The sequence below is a fragment of the Hyaloscypha bicolor genome, assembly GCF_002865645.1.
Source record: "Hyaloscypha bicolor E unplaced genomic scaffold K444scaffold_183, whole genome shotgun sequence".
Classification (NCBI taxonomy): Eukaryota; Fungi; Ascomycota; class Leotiomycetes; order Helotiales; family Hyaloscyphaceae; genus Hyaloscypha; species Hyaloscypha bicolor.
In genome coordinates this window covers 168,567-186,131 of record NW_020194685.1, presented here as the reverse complement: position 1 = coordinate 186,131, position 17,565 = coordinate 168,567, and the positions used below count along the sequence as shown (strand labels likewise).

The 17,565-nt window shown below is 26.1% G+C and overlaps 1 protein-coding gene across 1 annotated transcript; it reads right to left on the bottom strand.

The window, feature by feature from the left end:
* Nucleotides 1-13,364: 13,364 nt before the first annotated feature.
* K444DRAFT_657248 (MFS general substrate transporter) lies at nt 13,365-16,945 on the bottom strand (the record flags this gene model as incomplete). The annotated part of the gene is made up of 10 exons (XM_024886141.1): nt 13,365-13,442; nt 13,973-14,218; nt 14,276-14,537; nt 14,717-14,878; nt 14,933-15,370; nt 15,420-15,969; nt 16,032-16,154; nt 16,204-16,549; nt 16,598-16,729; nt 16,781-16,945. The coding sequence occupies 10 exons, from the start codon at nt 16,943-16,945 to the stop codon at nt 13,365-13,367; spliced, it is 2,502 nt and encodes an 833-aa protein (XP_024727020.1).
* Nucleotides 16,946-17,565: the final 620 nt, after the last annotated feature.

Genomic DNA, 17,565 nt, shown 5'->3' with positions numbered 1-17,565 from the left:
AAACACCGAATTTTTATATAATAAAATTATTATTTCTTATTAAGATATACTAATATATTAATATATAGTTTCGGATCCTTTTTCTAATCTTAACTAATTTATTAATAAGCTCTAATTATCTATTATTACCTATAAAAAGAAATAATAAATTAATACCAAAATTCTTTTTATTAATTAATAATACTATTTGAGAAAATAGCTAAATAATTATTTATTCGAAAATTATTAATATAACCCTAATTATAATTACGGCTCCCGAAATAGTTATTTAAATAGCTATAAGCCCCGTAATTATAATAACTATCTGAATAAGTTATGTTTTATATATAGAAAACCCGAATACTATTTCTAGAAATATATATTAAAGAAATAAAAAACTAAAAAAACTCGATTTAGAATTCGAAACCTTTATTAATTCGAGGCTCCGAATTTCTATTAATTTAATAAAGAATTTAGTAATAGCTATTTATAACTAGTAGCCGAAATTAAAAGAAAAAAATATTACAAAAGTAGTAAAAATAATAATAGAAAAAACTATTTAGATAATACTTTTAAGGCTTTTCTAGTATTAATAAATGAAATAAAGAATTAATATTTAGATTTCTATTTTACTTTAATTAAAAGCCTTTTGGCTACTTTTACTATATTAATAATTATAGCTAATATTCTTATAAATAACATTAGTTCTCTTTTTTTTTATATTAATTAATAAATAAGAACTATATTATAAGTAATTCTTTTTTTAATATAAACTAATTTAATTTTATTATAGGCTACCAGATATTTCTTTAGCTTAAAAGATTCTATTCTCTAAATTATATATATAATTTAATTAGTATTAGTTTACTAGTAATATATAATACTATTATATAGTTATAAAATGCCATTTATATAAAGTTAATAAAGTTATTATTCTTTTTTCTAAATAGTATTAGCTAAGAACTATATAATAATAAGTTCTTTAATATTATATTTAATATAAATGCCGCTATATTATAAAATAGCTTATAATTAATCTAATTAATTAAATATTTTAAAATCAAAATTATTAAAATTATTTTTAAATAATTTCCAGAAATTATTATTAGTCGATTTCTTTATCTTATACTAGAATAGTCTAATATTAAGAATATTAAAAAAAAATATTTCGTTTATAACAAGAAATTTAGAAAGTAAAATATTATAATTCCGGAAGAATCTAAAGCTTTAAAAAGCTTTAAAAATATATATAAAATATATATTATAGAAAAAGGGTTTTATAGATTTGGGTATTATATAAATAGAAAAGATAGTTTCTAAAAAAGTAGTTTTAAAGCTAAAAGAAATTAGTTTTAAAGAATAATTAATAGTTAAATAATTAGTTAATTAAATAGCTAACCGTTTATTAATTAGTTAAAACTAGAGTTTTTTTTCTTCAATTTCGGCTACTAGTTATAAATAGCTATTACTAAACTCCTTATTAAATTAATAGAAGTTCGGAGCCTTAAATTAATAAAGGTTTCGGGTTTTGAATTAAGTTTTCTTAGCCTTTTATTTCTTTAATATATATTTCTAGAAATAGTATTCGGGTTTTCCGTATATAAAATATAACTTATTTAGATAGTTATTAGAACCTAATAAACTATTAATAGAACTAGCTATAGAGAATATCCAAACCTTTATAGTAAATAATATTTCTAAATATAATATTTATTACTTTTATAGAATTATAATTAATATTAGAGCTTCTAGATTCTTAACTACTAGTTTTAATTAATTCCAAGCTTTATAGTAAACTAATAATAGTATTAAACTTAACGAAATTACTAAAGATTAAATTAATATCTAGTTTAGTATTAGATCTATATTTTCTATTAGATTTATAATAGTAAAAATACTAATTAGATAAATATAATTTTATATTATACTTATAAAAACTTTATTTTTATTTAGCTTAGCTAATATAAATAAGCTGGAAGACTATTTTAATAATCTTACTAACTATTTTATTATTTTTACTAGATACTATATATTTATAATATAATACTTTAAATACTTTTTCCTATTTTAAAATATTATATTATAAAGTTTTATTTTTAAATTCTTTATTTATAACTTCTATTTTCTTATAAATATTAAATTATAATATCTATATTATTACTTTAGTTATTTATTAATTAGTAAGCTCTAGTATATTAAAAAAGTATTTAAGGTATTTAAGGTATTTATAAATATTTATAAATATCTTGAATAGAATATAAGTAGTATAATTCTCAAAAAATTAGAGTAAAGTAGAATATATATTTATGAATATTTATAAATACTAGTAATTACTAGTTATGTAACTATAGAAAATCAAGCTTTACTTAATAATTATTAAATAACTAAGGTGCTTATTAGTGGCTCTAGCCAAACTAAGCTAAGACTTATATAATACTAGCTAAGTACTAATTTTCTATAATAATAAACTAATTATTCTCCTCGAAATCTTGTATTTTAATTCGCTTACCAAGCCTCGCTATTACCTAATTAGGTAGCAAGGTGGAGCTAGAGCAGAAGCGGGCGGGAGCTTTACCTAATATAGCTAGCTTTTCACGTGCTTGCTACTTAAAGTATTTATGAATATTCATAAATACCTTAATTAGAATATAAATAGAATATAAGTAGTAAGTAAATTTTAATAAATTAAATAGAGTAGTAGCTACTACTCTATTCTATTCTATTTATTTAATATACTAGTAAGCTCCGAAATATATTAGAATAAATAGGCTATAATATTAATATAAAAGCTATTAAATATCTTATAAAATATTATAAATTCGGATAATTACTAAAATAATTCAAGTTTAATCTAAAAAATAATACTAGCTTTAATTACTTTATTATTATTAATATTTTCTATATTTCCGGTAAGCTTATATTCTATATTATTAATAAAGGTATTTAATATTAAGCCGAATAATAGCTATAAAATATTAGTATTTTATATATTTGAAATGCCCTAAAATAGTATTAAATTAATATTTATTTAGGCTCTTTTAATTAGATTATAATAAATACCGGAGAGTAGTTTACTAATAAGGAATTTATTTAATTTATAAATATTATAGGTATTAAATTAAAATCGTTTTTATAAAAGCTTATAATTCTATTAGAATTATAAAATACTATTATAGCCTGATTTAATATATTTATCTTATTATTATGGCCGAAATTAATAGAATTAATAAGAATATTATATTTCAAATAGCTTTTAAAGCTATTAATAACTTTATAAAACCTAATAGTATTATTTTAATATTTTTAATTTATAATACTTTATCTCGAATAACTAAATATAATACCCTATTATTAATTATATTATAGTAATTAGTAGTATTTAAGAAAGTAATAATAGAAATTTAAAAGCTTTAGGCTAGATATTAAATTGCAAATATTTTAAATACCTAAAATAGTTCTAGTATTACTAATATCTAAAAATATTTTCCTGAATTCGAATATTCTTATATAATATAAAAGAAATACTAGTTAATCTAGTAATTATAATAGGCTATATAAGCTTATAGTAATAGACGAGAAGTCTTATATATTAGCTCTATTATATAGTAATATTATTTTCCGTTTAACTTTTATAAAGCCCCTTTATATAAGAGATATTAAGGTTATTATTAATAATTCCGAACTTGAATCTATTTCTAAATTCTATAATAAAGCTAAAAGTAATATAAGTATAATTTCTTTTATTATTTCTGTTATTCTATTAAAATATAATAAAGAATACTCTTATAAGAACTCTAATATTACGGTATTTTTATAGAATAATAACTTATATAAGAATTCCTGTTAAGTTAAAGTTACTAGTCTTCTAAAAAAAAGTATATTTGAGACTATTTCTAGATTTTAAATATTAGAAGAAATATATATCTTTAATTCCCGATTTATTAATAAAATTAAAAATAAAAATATAGAAAGGGTACTTAAAAAATCGAGACTAGTTATTCAAACTTATAATAATAATAAGAAATATATAATATTAATATAATTACTAATTATCTAATATATTAGTTAGAGAATTATTCTTTATATTACTATTATAACTATAGGAATTATAGAGCTATATTTACTAGATATATTATAAGCTTATATTTAATTAATAACTTTATTTAATTAATAACCTTATTTAATTACTAACCTTATTTCATTAATAACCTTATTTAATTAATAACCTTATTTAATTATAATTTTTATATTAATTTATTTTATAAATTTACTAAATAACTAAATCTAAATAATAATTCAATTCTAAAAATTATAAAATTGTTATATAATATATTAAAAACTAGCAATTATTAGTTAAAACTTATTATTTCTATTATATAATAAGCTCTTTATAAAACAATTAATTTATAACTCTTATTTCTTTTATAGTAAATAATTATTCGGAAATATTAGCTTTTAAACTAATAATAACTTTATAAAAGCAAAATAATTAAAGCTTTAAAAGACTAAGTTTTTGGTTAAGAAATATAAATACTCTATTTTTGACTATAATTTTAAGTTTAATAAAGGTATTATTTATATAGAAACTATTAGAATTTCTTTTATATAAAAATACAAGTATAAAAACCTTAGAATTATATTAATTAAAAATACTATTACTATAAGTAATAAAAGTACTATATATTAAAATCTCTTTATTAAGAATTAATATATTATCTAATATATTAGAAGAGTATATATTATATTAGTCTATTAACCAGAAGCTTTATATAATTTATTAATTACTATTTAAGTTATTAAACTTTCGGAAACTAATATTAAGGTATTTAATAAATACATTTAATAGCAAATTAAAAATATTACTAGAAAACTGAGATTTGTAAAACTAATAAAAAAGTCTTTGTATTTAATTGTTTTTATAGATACTTTATTTATAAATAATCGAAATCTCTTTTCCTAAATCAAATATATTCTAATTCTAATAAATAGAATTAGATATACTAATATTATTTACTAGTTCTCTATTAAATATAAGAGAATTACTAAAAGTATTCTAGCTTTAAAACTATATAATACGGTTTATGGTTTTAATATAAGCGCTTTAATTAAATTAATAATTAATAAAATACTAGAAATAAAACTTTTACTAATTATTTATATGAATTCGAAATCATTATATAAATACCTTATTAAATTAAATACTACTCGAGAGAAATATCTAATAATTAATATAATATACTTCTATTAAATATATAAAAAATAAAAAATAATAGAAGTTAAATAAATTAAAGGAGAATTAAATCCTGCCGACTTTATAACGAAATTAAAATTATTAAATACTTTTAAGTATCTAATTAATACAAATATAATATAATTAGATATAGAGAAATAGGTTAAATATAAATAGGGCAGGAAATAGATATATAAAATTAAAATAAATAGATATATAAGATAAAAAGATATTATAAAAGAGAAAGTTATATATAAAAGGCTATAGCCTTTAATATATAACTAAAACTTTAAAAATAATATAGATATATAAAATATTTAAAAAGCCTAATACTAGGCCAGATTAGAAAATTAGTATATAATTAGAGAGAAATACTATTTTTTGCGTTTTTTAAAGAGTTTCTAGTATTAGTATAACTATTTCTTCGGGAGTTATATATATAGTTATAGGACTCGGGAAACGGGATATAAGTAATGGGATGTTATATAGTACTAGTTACGTGGTACCACTACACGTGACTTAACCTTAGTGTATAGCTAGTGCTTTTAGCCGGATATATAGCCTTTAGCTTAATTCAAGCTCTTTACTATTACTATAATATTACCTTATTATATTATGGAATACGAGATATAGAATATAAAATATAGGATATAGTTATATAACTTTATATTCTATAGGTAACTCAATTAGTAGACTAGACCCTATTAGGCTTAGCAGATTCAGAAATCGTATATTAATACTATAATACTATAATTCTTACTTTTAAATAATAACTACTTTATTAATTTTATATAAATAGTATTTTATAACTATATAATAATATTATATATTACTAGTAAACTAATAAGTTTATTTATTATTTAGAAAATAGAAAATATAATAATATAATATATATTTTATAATAAAATAAAATATAAAAACCCTTTATTATAAGTTTTATTTTAATATATTTTAGCTTATAGCTTATTATATATATATATATAATATTAAAAAATTTATAAAACTTATTTATAGGTAAATTTATTAATTTTCTTTTATATATATTAATTAATATTTATAATAATTATTTAAAAAAGCTTATAAATAAAAGCTTATTATATAATATAAACTAGAAATTAAAAGCTTTTATACTTTTAAATAAAAATAAAAATATAATAATATATAAAATTAGTAAAATTATTTTAATTTAATTAGAGAACTTTTTCTTTAATATAAATACAAATTTACTTTTTTTTAATATATATAATAAATTATATTTCTTATTAAAATTAAAGAATATAATTTATATATAATTAAAGCTAAATATATATAATATTTAAATAAAGAAAATTATTAGCTAAAACTTTTAAAACTTTTTGAAATAATAATAAAGTAATAAAAAGAAGCTTATAATAAAATATAATAAAAATATAATAAAATATAATAAAAATATAATAAAATAATAAGAGATTTTTAATTAGAATCTAATTTATTTCTTAAACTATTATAAATATAATTATTATATAAAGAACTTTATAAACTCTAGCTTTATTTAATATATAAAAAGTATTATATTATAAAATAGACGAAATTTAATATTATTAATAATAGTTTATAAATAAATAATTTTCTTTTATTTCTTAAGAAATAATAATAATATTAAAAATTTAAAAAATTAAAAAATTAAAAAATCTTAATAGAATTATATTTAAAAAAAAATAGACTTATTTTAAATAAGGCTTAAAACTATTAAAATTAATTTAATATTATATACAAATATAACTTTTAATATTAAAATTTCATAAATTATATTTTTATAAATAAATTAATAAGAAATTAATATAAAACTAAAAAGAAATTAATATAAAACTAAAAAGAAATAAAAGTATTATTAAAATTTATAATTAATAAAAAGCTATTTAAAAGAAATTCAAAAATTATTAAATTATTAAATTAAAAAAAAATTAATTTTAAAGGAAATTTCGGGATTTATATTTATATATTAATAATAAAAGAAGTATATAATTAAATCAAAATATATTATATATATTTAAAATATATATATTAATTAAAATACAAGTTATATAAAATATAAAAACTTATATATTTCTTATTTATATATTTATTTCTATTAGTATAGCTATAGTTATTAATAGTTATATAATATAGTTATATAATATAGAGGTAACTAGAAGTAATAGGATATGAATAACGGGTAATAATTATATAATCTCGAATTTTATAAGTAACTTGACTAGTAACTAGTTCCTATTAGGCTTAGTAGATTTAGGAATTATATATTAATACTATAATATTATAATTCTTACTTCTGAATAATAACTACTTTACTAACTTATATAAATAGTATTTTATAATTATATAATAATATTATATATTTCTAGTAAACTAATACTAATTAGTTAGTATTTATAAATTAGGAAGAATTAAGCTATACTTGCCTAAAATTCGGTTATTTAGAGATAAAGCCATTATTTAAGTTAAAGAGGAAATAACTATTAATTCTATTACCTATAATTCGGTTATATAGGTAAGAAAGATACTTAATTTTATTAAGGTCTAATTATACTATATTAAAGAGGGAAATATCTATTAGTTCTATTACCTATAATTCGGTTATATAGGCAGAAAGGGTACTTAATCTTACTAAATACTAAAATAGTTAGCTATTTAACTATCCTATTCTATTCTTATTTAACTCCTATAAAACCTTTTTAAAAACTACTTTCTTTTAAATCCCTGGGGCTCTTAAGCTTTAGAACTATTAAGTTCTCCCGGAATCTTAATATTTTACTTCTTAAATTTCATTTCCTAAATTTCTTATTATAAACGAAATTTTTACCTCGAATATAATATCTTCTATAAATCACCTATCTTATAAACTATTCTTTTCTTTATAAATCTACTTTTCTTATAAACTATTATACCTCGAACTAAGTACAAGCCTATAGAATATATAATAGCAAAATATACTATAGTAAATAATTCCTTTATTAGATCTATTTAATCTAATTACTCTATAAATAATAGTAATTTTAAGGAATTAGTAAAAAAATAGAAATATGAAATTAACCTGAACTTTACTAGAATAAATAAAATAACTGAGTTTCTAGATACTAAGCTATTTTAATATATTCTTTATAAAATAGTTAATAATAACCTCTAGAAACTATTTAGATATAACTTTAAGGACTTTATTTATTAAAGGAACTTTAATAAATTTGAATTTAAGGAAATATAATATTTATATAAGACTCTTTAGTATAGTAATATATTAATATAATAGAATAGTAATACTAATACTATTATAAATACTCTATTTACTATTATTAAGGAAAATATATAATATATATAATTAAACGAGAATATATTAGCGGCTAGACCAGACTATATAAAGGAACCGATCCTATTAGGCTTTATTACCTTTATAAAAAATAAGTACCTAGAACCTATTATCTTTAATATTCCTATATTACTATTACCTCTTTTACTACTTCCTTTACTATTATATCTTATATCTCTACTAGATTTATATACTAGTATAAAAGCTTTAGAAGCAAATAGTATACTTTTACTACTACTATTACCGTAATTATATCCGAATACCCCTCAAATTCCTTTAATTATAAGACTTATTAGGGAAATTACTAAGATCTATACTAAAAAGCAAAAGTATAATAGATCTAATAGTAATTTTAACTATAAACTTACTATTTTCCTCGATATTTACTAATATATAGAGCTTCTATAAGAGGTACTAATACGAGCTTTTTCTATTATATTAAAGGAACTAGTTTAAGACTATTTTTATAGTAACTAGCTCTCTTAATATATATATAAAGAGGCTTATATTAATATTTATAGCTTTTTTAAAAGCCCTGGATTCAAATATCGAAATTTAGACAAGTGAAATACTACTATATTAGTTTCTATAATAGCTAAATTCCCGGAAAAGATAATATTTGAGACTATTTAATTACTAATTAATAAACTATATTAACTATAATATAATTTTATACCTAACTTGCGAAATACCGAATTTCTTTATAATAAGATTATTATTTTTTACTAAGGTTTCCGGATATATAGATACGTAATCTCAGATTCTCCTATAAATCTCGGCTAGCTTATTAATAAGCTCTAGTTATTTATTACTATATATAAGAGCAAATAACGAGATAATCCCGAAACCTTTTTTACTAATTAATAATACTACTCTTAAAACCCTTTAAGCTATTATTTCTCCGGAAATTATTAATATAGATCTAGCCGTAATTTCGGAACCTATAATAACTACTCTAAGCCCCGTAATTATAATAATTATACTCTAAAATCGTATTTTATATATAAGAAACCCGAATACTACTTATAGAAATATATACCGGAGAAATAAGAGGCTAAGAAGGCTCGATTTAGAAGTAGAAATATTTATTAGTTCAGATCCCGAAATACTTACAACTTTAATAAATGCTTTAGTAGTACTTATATATAGTATATTACTAAAGCTAAAGGCAAAGAAAGTAATAAGAGTAATAAAAACAAACTAGTAAATAATGCTTTTAAGGCTTTATTAGCAGAAATAGATAAAGAAAAGAAATATTATTTAAATTTCTACTTTACTTTAATTAAGAGCTTTTTAGCTATTCTTACTACTCCTACTCTACTAATAACTATAGCTAATACCCTTATAAATAATCTCATTTCTCTTTCCTTTATATATTAGATAATAGGCGAAAACTATATATTAGAGTCTATTAAACCCTTAATAGAAGATATCTAGACTTTTATAATTAATAGTATATTAAAATATAATACTTACTACTTTTATAGAATTATAATTAATACTAGAGCCTCTAGATACTTAACTACTAGTTCTAACTAATTCCAAGCTCTATAATAAACTAATAATAATATTAAACTTAATAAAACTATTAAAGGCCAAGTTAATATCTAGTTTAGTATTAGATCTACTTCTTCTATTAGATCTATAATAATAAATATACTAATTAAGCAAGTATAATTCTATATTATATCTTTAAAGACTCTATTTTTACTTAGCTTGGCTAATATAAACAAGCTAGGGATTTACTTTAATAATCTTACTAATTATCTTATTACTTTTACCGGAAACTATATATCTATAGTATAATGTTTCAGATACTCTTTCCTGCTTTGAAATACTATATTATAGAGCTTTATTTCCGAATCCTTTACTTATAACTCCTGCTTTCTTATAGAGGTCGAATTATAATATTTATACTACCATTTTAGTTATTTATTTATTAGTAAGCTCCGAAATATACTAGAATAAACAGGCCATAATATTAATATAGAAGCCCTTAAATATCTTATAAAGTACTATAAGTAATACCAGAAATACGGCTAATTACCTGGATAATTTAAGTTTAACCTGAGAAATAATATTAGCTTTACCTACTCTATTATTATTAATATTTTCTATATTTCCAGTAAGCCTATATTCTATATTATTAATAAAGGCACTCGATATTAAGCCGGCTAATAGCTTTAGAATATTAGTATAATATATATCTGGGATATACTCAAGTAGTACTAGATTAATAATTATTTAGGCTCTTCTAATCAGATTATAGCAGACGCCGGAAAGCAGTTTATTAGTAAGAAGTTCGCTCAGCTTGCAAATATTATAGGAACCAAGGTTAAGATTATCCCTATAGAAGCTTATAACTCCGTCGGAATTATAGAATATTACTATAGCCCAATCTAATACGCCTACCTTATTATTATGGCCAAAGTCGACGGAATTAATAAGGATACTGCATTCCAAATAGCTTTCAAGGCCATTAATGACTCTATGGGACCTAATGGCATTATTCCGACTTTTTTTGGTTTACGGCGCTTTACCTCGAATAACCAAATATAACATCCTATTGCCCACTATATTATAGTAATCGGCGGTACTTAAGAAGGCAATAGTGGAAATTCAGAAGCTTCGAGCTAGGCATTAAATTGCGAATGCTTTAAATACCCGAAATAGTCCCAGTACTACCGATATCTACGAACTACCCCTGAATTCGAACATTCTCGTTTGGTACAAAGGGAATACCGGTTAACCTGGCAGTTGGGATAGACCGTATAAGCTAGTAGCTATTAATGGGGAGGACTGCGTGCTAGCTCTACCACGGGGCAATACCACCTTCCGTTCAACCTCCGTAAAGCCCTTTTATATAGGGAATATTGAGGTTATTACTAATAGCCCCGAACCTGAACCTGTTCCCGAACCCAATGGTGAGGCCAAAGGCAATGCGGGCATGATTCCTCCTGCTGTTCCCGCTATTTTACCAAAGCGTGGCAGAGAACGCCCTCAAGCGCCTTATTAATACGAATACTATATAATTAGACGTGGAGGAATGGGTCGAACGCGAATAGAGCGGGGAACGAACATATGGGATGGGAGGATATATATGGAGATTCCCTTAGCGTCTGGCACCTGGGCATCTGGGTATCGGGTATCTGGGCATCTGGCATCTAAGCATCTGGTACTAGGCCGGATTAGGAAATTGAGCATCTGGGCATCTGGTACTAGGCCGGATTAGGGATTTTATATGCGATCGGAGGGGAGTACTGTTTTTCGCGTTTTTTAGAGAGGTTCTAGTATTGGTACAGCTATGGTTATCGACAGTCATGTAATACAGTCATGTAACGTGGAGGCAACTAGAGGCAACGGGACATGGGCAACGGGCAACGATTATCTGACCTCGCGTCGCATGGGTGACTCGACCGGTAGCTAGTCCCCATTAGGCTTAGCAGATTTAGGGATCGCATATCAATACTACGATACTGCGATCCTTATTTCTAAATAATAACCACTTTACCAACTTATGCAAACAGTATTTTACGATTACGTGACGGTGCTACGTATTTCTAGTAAACCGACAATTTCTTATATATTTATTATTTATATATTTTATTATTTATTTAATTTCTTTAAGTTTTAAAATCTATTATATATATTATTTAAAAAAAAACCCCTAAATTTTATAAATAATTTATAAACTAATTATTAAATTTATATATAAAAAAAAGAAAGCTTTATAAAAAACTTTTTTTAAAAAAAGCTTAAGTAAAATTATTAGAAAAATAAAAGCTAAAAGAATTATATATTTTTTAATTAATAGCTTATAAAAGTAATTCTTTTTATAATTAAGAAAAGTTATTTCTTTTTATTTAAAAGTTATAATTAAATAATTGAAATATGTATTTTAAGTTTTAGTTCTTATAAATAAATATAAACTTATTTTAAACTTGTAATTCTAGCTTATAATTATAAAAAATTATTTAAATATAAGTTTTTTTTATTTAAAAAAATATTATATAGAAACTTTATAAATATATATAAAAATTAAAAATTGTTTTTATATATAAAGTTCTATAAATGTATTACTTATTATATTTATATATATAAATATTTTTTAAATATTAGAATTCTAAATAAGCTTTTTAATATATAAAAGTTATAATCTAATAATTATATATATAATTTTAAACAAATACTTTTATATAAAGATATTAAATTTATATATTCTTTTACTTATATAAACTAATTATAATATTTAGTTCTTTTTTAAATAATATATATAAGAATTTAAAAGTTATAAAATAAAATAAGTTTAATATTTATAAAAGTAATATAAGAAAATATAATTATTAAAATAATAAGAAATAAAAGAAAATATAATAGTTTTAGTACTTATAATTATAGAAAATTTTATAATAAAAATCTTTAATAAATAATCAAATTATATTATTATTAGGCTTTATTATAATTTTAATATTAAATAAGTTTATTTATTTTTAATAATAAAAATAAGTTATATTTATAAATATAATATAAGTAGCAAGTAATATAGTAATATTATAATTAATATATATTAAGGTAATATATATTAAGGCAATATATATTAAGATAATATATATAAATATGGTTTTAATATAAAAAGAAAAAAGTATACCTACTTTAAAGAAGGCTTAGAACTCCTAGAATTAACTTTATAGCTAACTTAAAATTATTATATAGTAAGAAAGCAAAGATGAATAAAAGCCTGTCACTTTTGAGCGAAATTATAAAGGTGTATTAAATTGCTTATAGAATTAAATTGCTTTGGTGTGCAACTGCCCTTTATATAAAATAAACATTTTGCAATATATGTTTAGTATTGCATTTTGTCCTTCGAAATCTCGCTTCGTATACGGGTTCCTGCTCAAAGTTATGCGATTACAGGGTATAAAGCTTGAAAGTTGCTCGCTGGAACTGCTTAAAACTTGTGGTGCCAGGCGTGCCAGGGACGCTGCTGGCAGGGCAACTCCACAAGTGCCGCAGAGAACTTTGTGAGCGCGAGCGAGAAATGCGATAGTTTACGAAGAGGTAATGAGAGCTCTATATGTAGTAGTAAGGCTTAGAAGGTCATATAAGAGATAAGAGAGTATGAGAGAAGTCATGTGATCTCTTGACTTCGTACCGAAAGACTTACACATCGGGGAAGAGCCGTAAGAGCCTTGATGTTATCAAGGAGTCGAAGACAGAGTCGTGGAGGCTGTTCTCGGCACTCTTCTTAACGTTTGAATTTCTTATTCACGTGTGCGCTATCGTTTTCAGTTCTAGAGATTCACGTCGTACACGTGGAAAGGTAGTCAGTCCACCTTGTAGTTTCCCAGTTCGAAGTATTTGCTTTCTAATCCGAACCTAGCCATATACAGCAACGCTCAGAAGAGAGATCTCTAGGCCACCAGTAAATATCGCAGACTCTTCGCTATTGGGATGAAGTTAAGGTACAACGGGAATACAAGCGCGAAGGAATAGGCGGCAACAATGACACACCAAGCGTAGTTGCCCCGACTTTGCAAGATTGGATTCAAGATAGCCGGGAGTACTGCACCTCCACACTCAGCAGCTATTAGAAAAGCAGAGCAGGTTTTTGTATAGGACCCCAGACCGCGAAGGCATATCGCGAAAGTAGTCGGAAAGATTGCGGACTATCGTTATGAGCATGCTTAAAAAGGGGATGGGAAAGGTAACACAAAACATCGTACCTCGAAGAAAAATGCAAGAATACAATTCACAATCCCAGGGTTTCCAATTAATCTTATTCCCAAGGCTGCTGTGATAACGCAGCCGACGGAGAAGAATAATAATACTCTTCTCGGCTCAAAGACGAGAAGAAATAGCGCTGCAGTGATGCGACCAGCAACCAAACAAGTATTGGCAATATTCTGATATCCGGGACCTAGACTAAATGGATATGAATAGTGAGCCAATAATTCGATCTGAGGCAAAGGGGAAGATACAGAGCCTCTCAGCTGTATCGAGTTGACAGGTATGTCCAACCGATGGGGCGAGTAATCTTCAGTTTTTAGAGCTTTCCCAAGACTACAAGGAACTACTTCAAGACTCATCTTTCTCCTCCAATCTGACGGTAGCTCGGCTTTTAACATCAAGAATGTTGATATGCTGTGTAACCAAAAATATCTTACCTTGGCCCAAGTGAAATTATGTAAACTGCTTCCTGGCCACCAGTGAAGCAAAAAATCGATAGCATCCCAAGTCCCAAGGTTAGGTAATTAACCCTAACATGCCCAGCAACTGTCGTATTGGTGGAGGGCCAACTTGATGCAACATTATCAAGCTCTTCGTCCCTGTTCTGTGTTAGTTTTCAAGGCGAAAAAACTTGGGAAGCTGAGAGAACATACGACGCTTCTGGCCATGCCAGATAATAGAAAGCAAGAGCTGTTGAAATACACAGGATGGCAATACCAAGATATACCCATTGAATACGAATCAGCAGCCATGGATCAGCGTTATACCGTATTAAAGTTCTTTGAGCCAAAATTGGAGATATAACAATTCCGATTGCTTGTGCAGCCTGTGATATGTTCAATCTGACCTCTGCCAATTGTGGTGGACCGCAAAGGGTTATGAATGAATAGACAGCCATGTCGAGTGTTGAGATCCCTAGACCAACGATAAAACTTGAAATGATAAAGAATGGATAAGATAACATAACGGCGGACGGCCAAAAGACCAAAACTCCACAACTGTAAATAGACAGACCAACAATGAAAGTGTATTTGAAACCCCATCTCTTCAATATTAAATGGCCGAAGGTAAGTGGGGCCACACAATAACTCCTGTTCAAGGTTAGTATATTGAATACTTCTGAAACCAAGAATCGCATACGCAAAGAACGAAGCATTTGAGCCTATCATTCCATTTGGTCCCATCTCTGCGGCTTGTTGAAATCGACAATTGATAGTATTGAGAAAACCGTACTCAAAACCAGAGAGAAATGAAAGGAGAGTTGCTAGTAATAGAAACAGCAGTGATTCTTTGTTGCCCATGCTGACCATGCTCTTGGGATGTCCAAAATGGATAAACGTCATGTCTAGGGACTGCAGCGTTTCCCCTGAAGGCATGGGTTGAAAACTTGATTCCATGTTTAAAGCATGTGGCGTCGTAATGAACTGTACCGAGTCCACACCGTCGCTCGTGTTGTCTCTGTGACTGGCCTCTGGAAAAGAAATTTCTTGGGCTATTGTTGGAAATGTAAGCGTGGGTTTCGTACTTGGTTCTACAACCTTCGAGGGCAATTCGATCGACAAATCAGATTTTTGACGACGAAATAGTCGTCGAACCCCAGAAATGAGTGGCTTCAGCGTCGGGATGCAGGCGCATATTATACGAATATTGACTTCAACAGCTGACCACATGAATGACAGAGATGCATAATCTGACAAATATTAGTGACCACTTGATATACACAAAATGTAAAATCTTCGGAGTGGGGTTTACACGCGAAATCCTGATTTCCTGTATCCCTGGGTAGTGTCTTATTCAAGGGGAGCACGCCTCGTGATGCCTGTTGAAGATATGCTATTCTCAAGACATCAATTACAGTGACAAACCCACCAAGTCCTATATGCCATGTCAGAGTGAACTACTATAAAACTGATGTAAAGAATACCAAACAAGACAACCACGCCAATCTTTTGCTTCCGCCGCAGTCGAAGTCCCGTTAATGTCGGTATTGGAAGAAATAATACGGCTAAATCGGTGATAATGTTGACTGGAGCTGACGCAAAGGAGAGACGCAGGATATTCGAGCATTTTGCCGTCTGTGGTAGAGGATAATCGAAGATTGTACTGAAAGGAGTGCATCGAAAAATGCTCAGTCCCGTCAAAACAAGTCCTGCAATATTCACAACAACCAATGTTGTTACAGAGGCATATCGGAAGACTTTTCGTGTGTTTTCTGAGACCTTCAGGTAAAACACGAGTATTGATGTTTTAGTAGCCATTAAGGCTGGATTCTACTTGCGCGTAAGCAACAAGTTATCGTGTGGATTCAGGGAGCTAACGTAGAGAACTGTGAACATATATTGGGACCACGCGAGAGGTTTTTGCCATTCAGTGGGTATACCATCATCTCGTTTGCCCAGACCATGACGGCTCGCAAAGCATATCGAAAAGGATAGTCCAAAAGCGATCCACTAGTACAACTTCAGTGGCATACGCGGGATCGATGGGTAACAAGTACTTACCCAGGCCAAAATAACAAAATAGTCGTCCCAAGAAGTCTTTCGGAGTATAGCAACCTTCGAGATCATTCGTAGGATGACGAACAAGAATGAAGCTATCACCGAGAACAAGGATACTGCAAAAACCACCCCAGATCGTGAATCCAATAGATCGTTATAATTCGTCATTTCCGCTTGACGTTTATCAGCCCGGATAAACCTCTGGCCTTTCAAAGACTGGCTTAATGAAGAGGAACTAAAGGCTTCAGCAATGAAAGGAGTCACACATATTTTGAGGTTAGAAAGAGGAGAGAGAGATGAACAGCCATTGATGACTTGGCTGAAAACATCATAAGCTGTGACATCGCCATTTCTAGTGGCGGCAAGCCACCGCATCTTTTCTGAACTAGTGTTAAGGCTTCCCGGGAGGCGCGTTTTTCTTTTATTGGTGGGTTGTGAGAACGGACCATTTGTCTGAGCGCACAGGGGCGAAAACATCGTCCGCGGACCGCGAGTTTCGGGTCGGCAGGCTTAGCATGCCTGGCCATCTTGGGCTCAGCCGGCCTTGTTAAAATATCGGGAGACGGTTTCCGTGGCACAGACATATTCTCGGCCCAGAAATTTCGGCGATCCTCCCCGGGTCCGTGGGATCGAAGAATTTGTGGCGTACGATAGGCAAAGTGGGTCCTCAATACCACTCTGCTAGTCAGGGAAGAACGAGTCTCCAATCACTGTGGCGCTGCAATTGTTGTCAAGTAATGGACGATCTGGGGCCGTTCCGCTCGCTCGGAATCCTGCCCCGCGAGCGG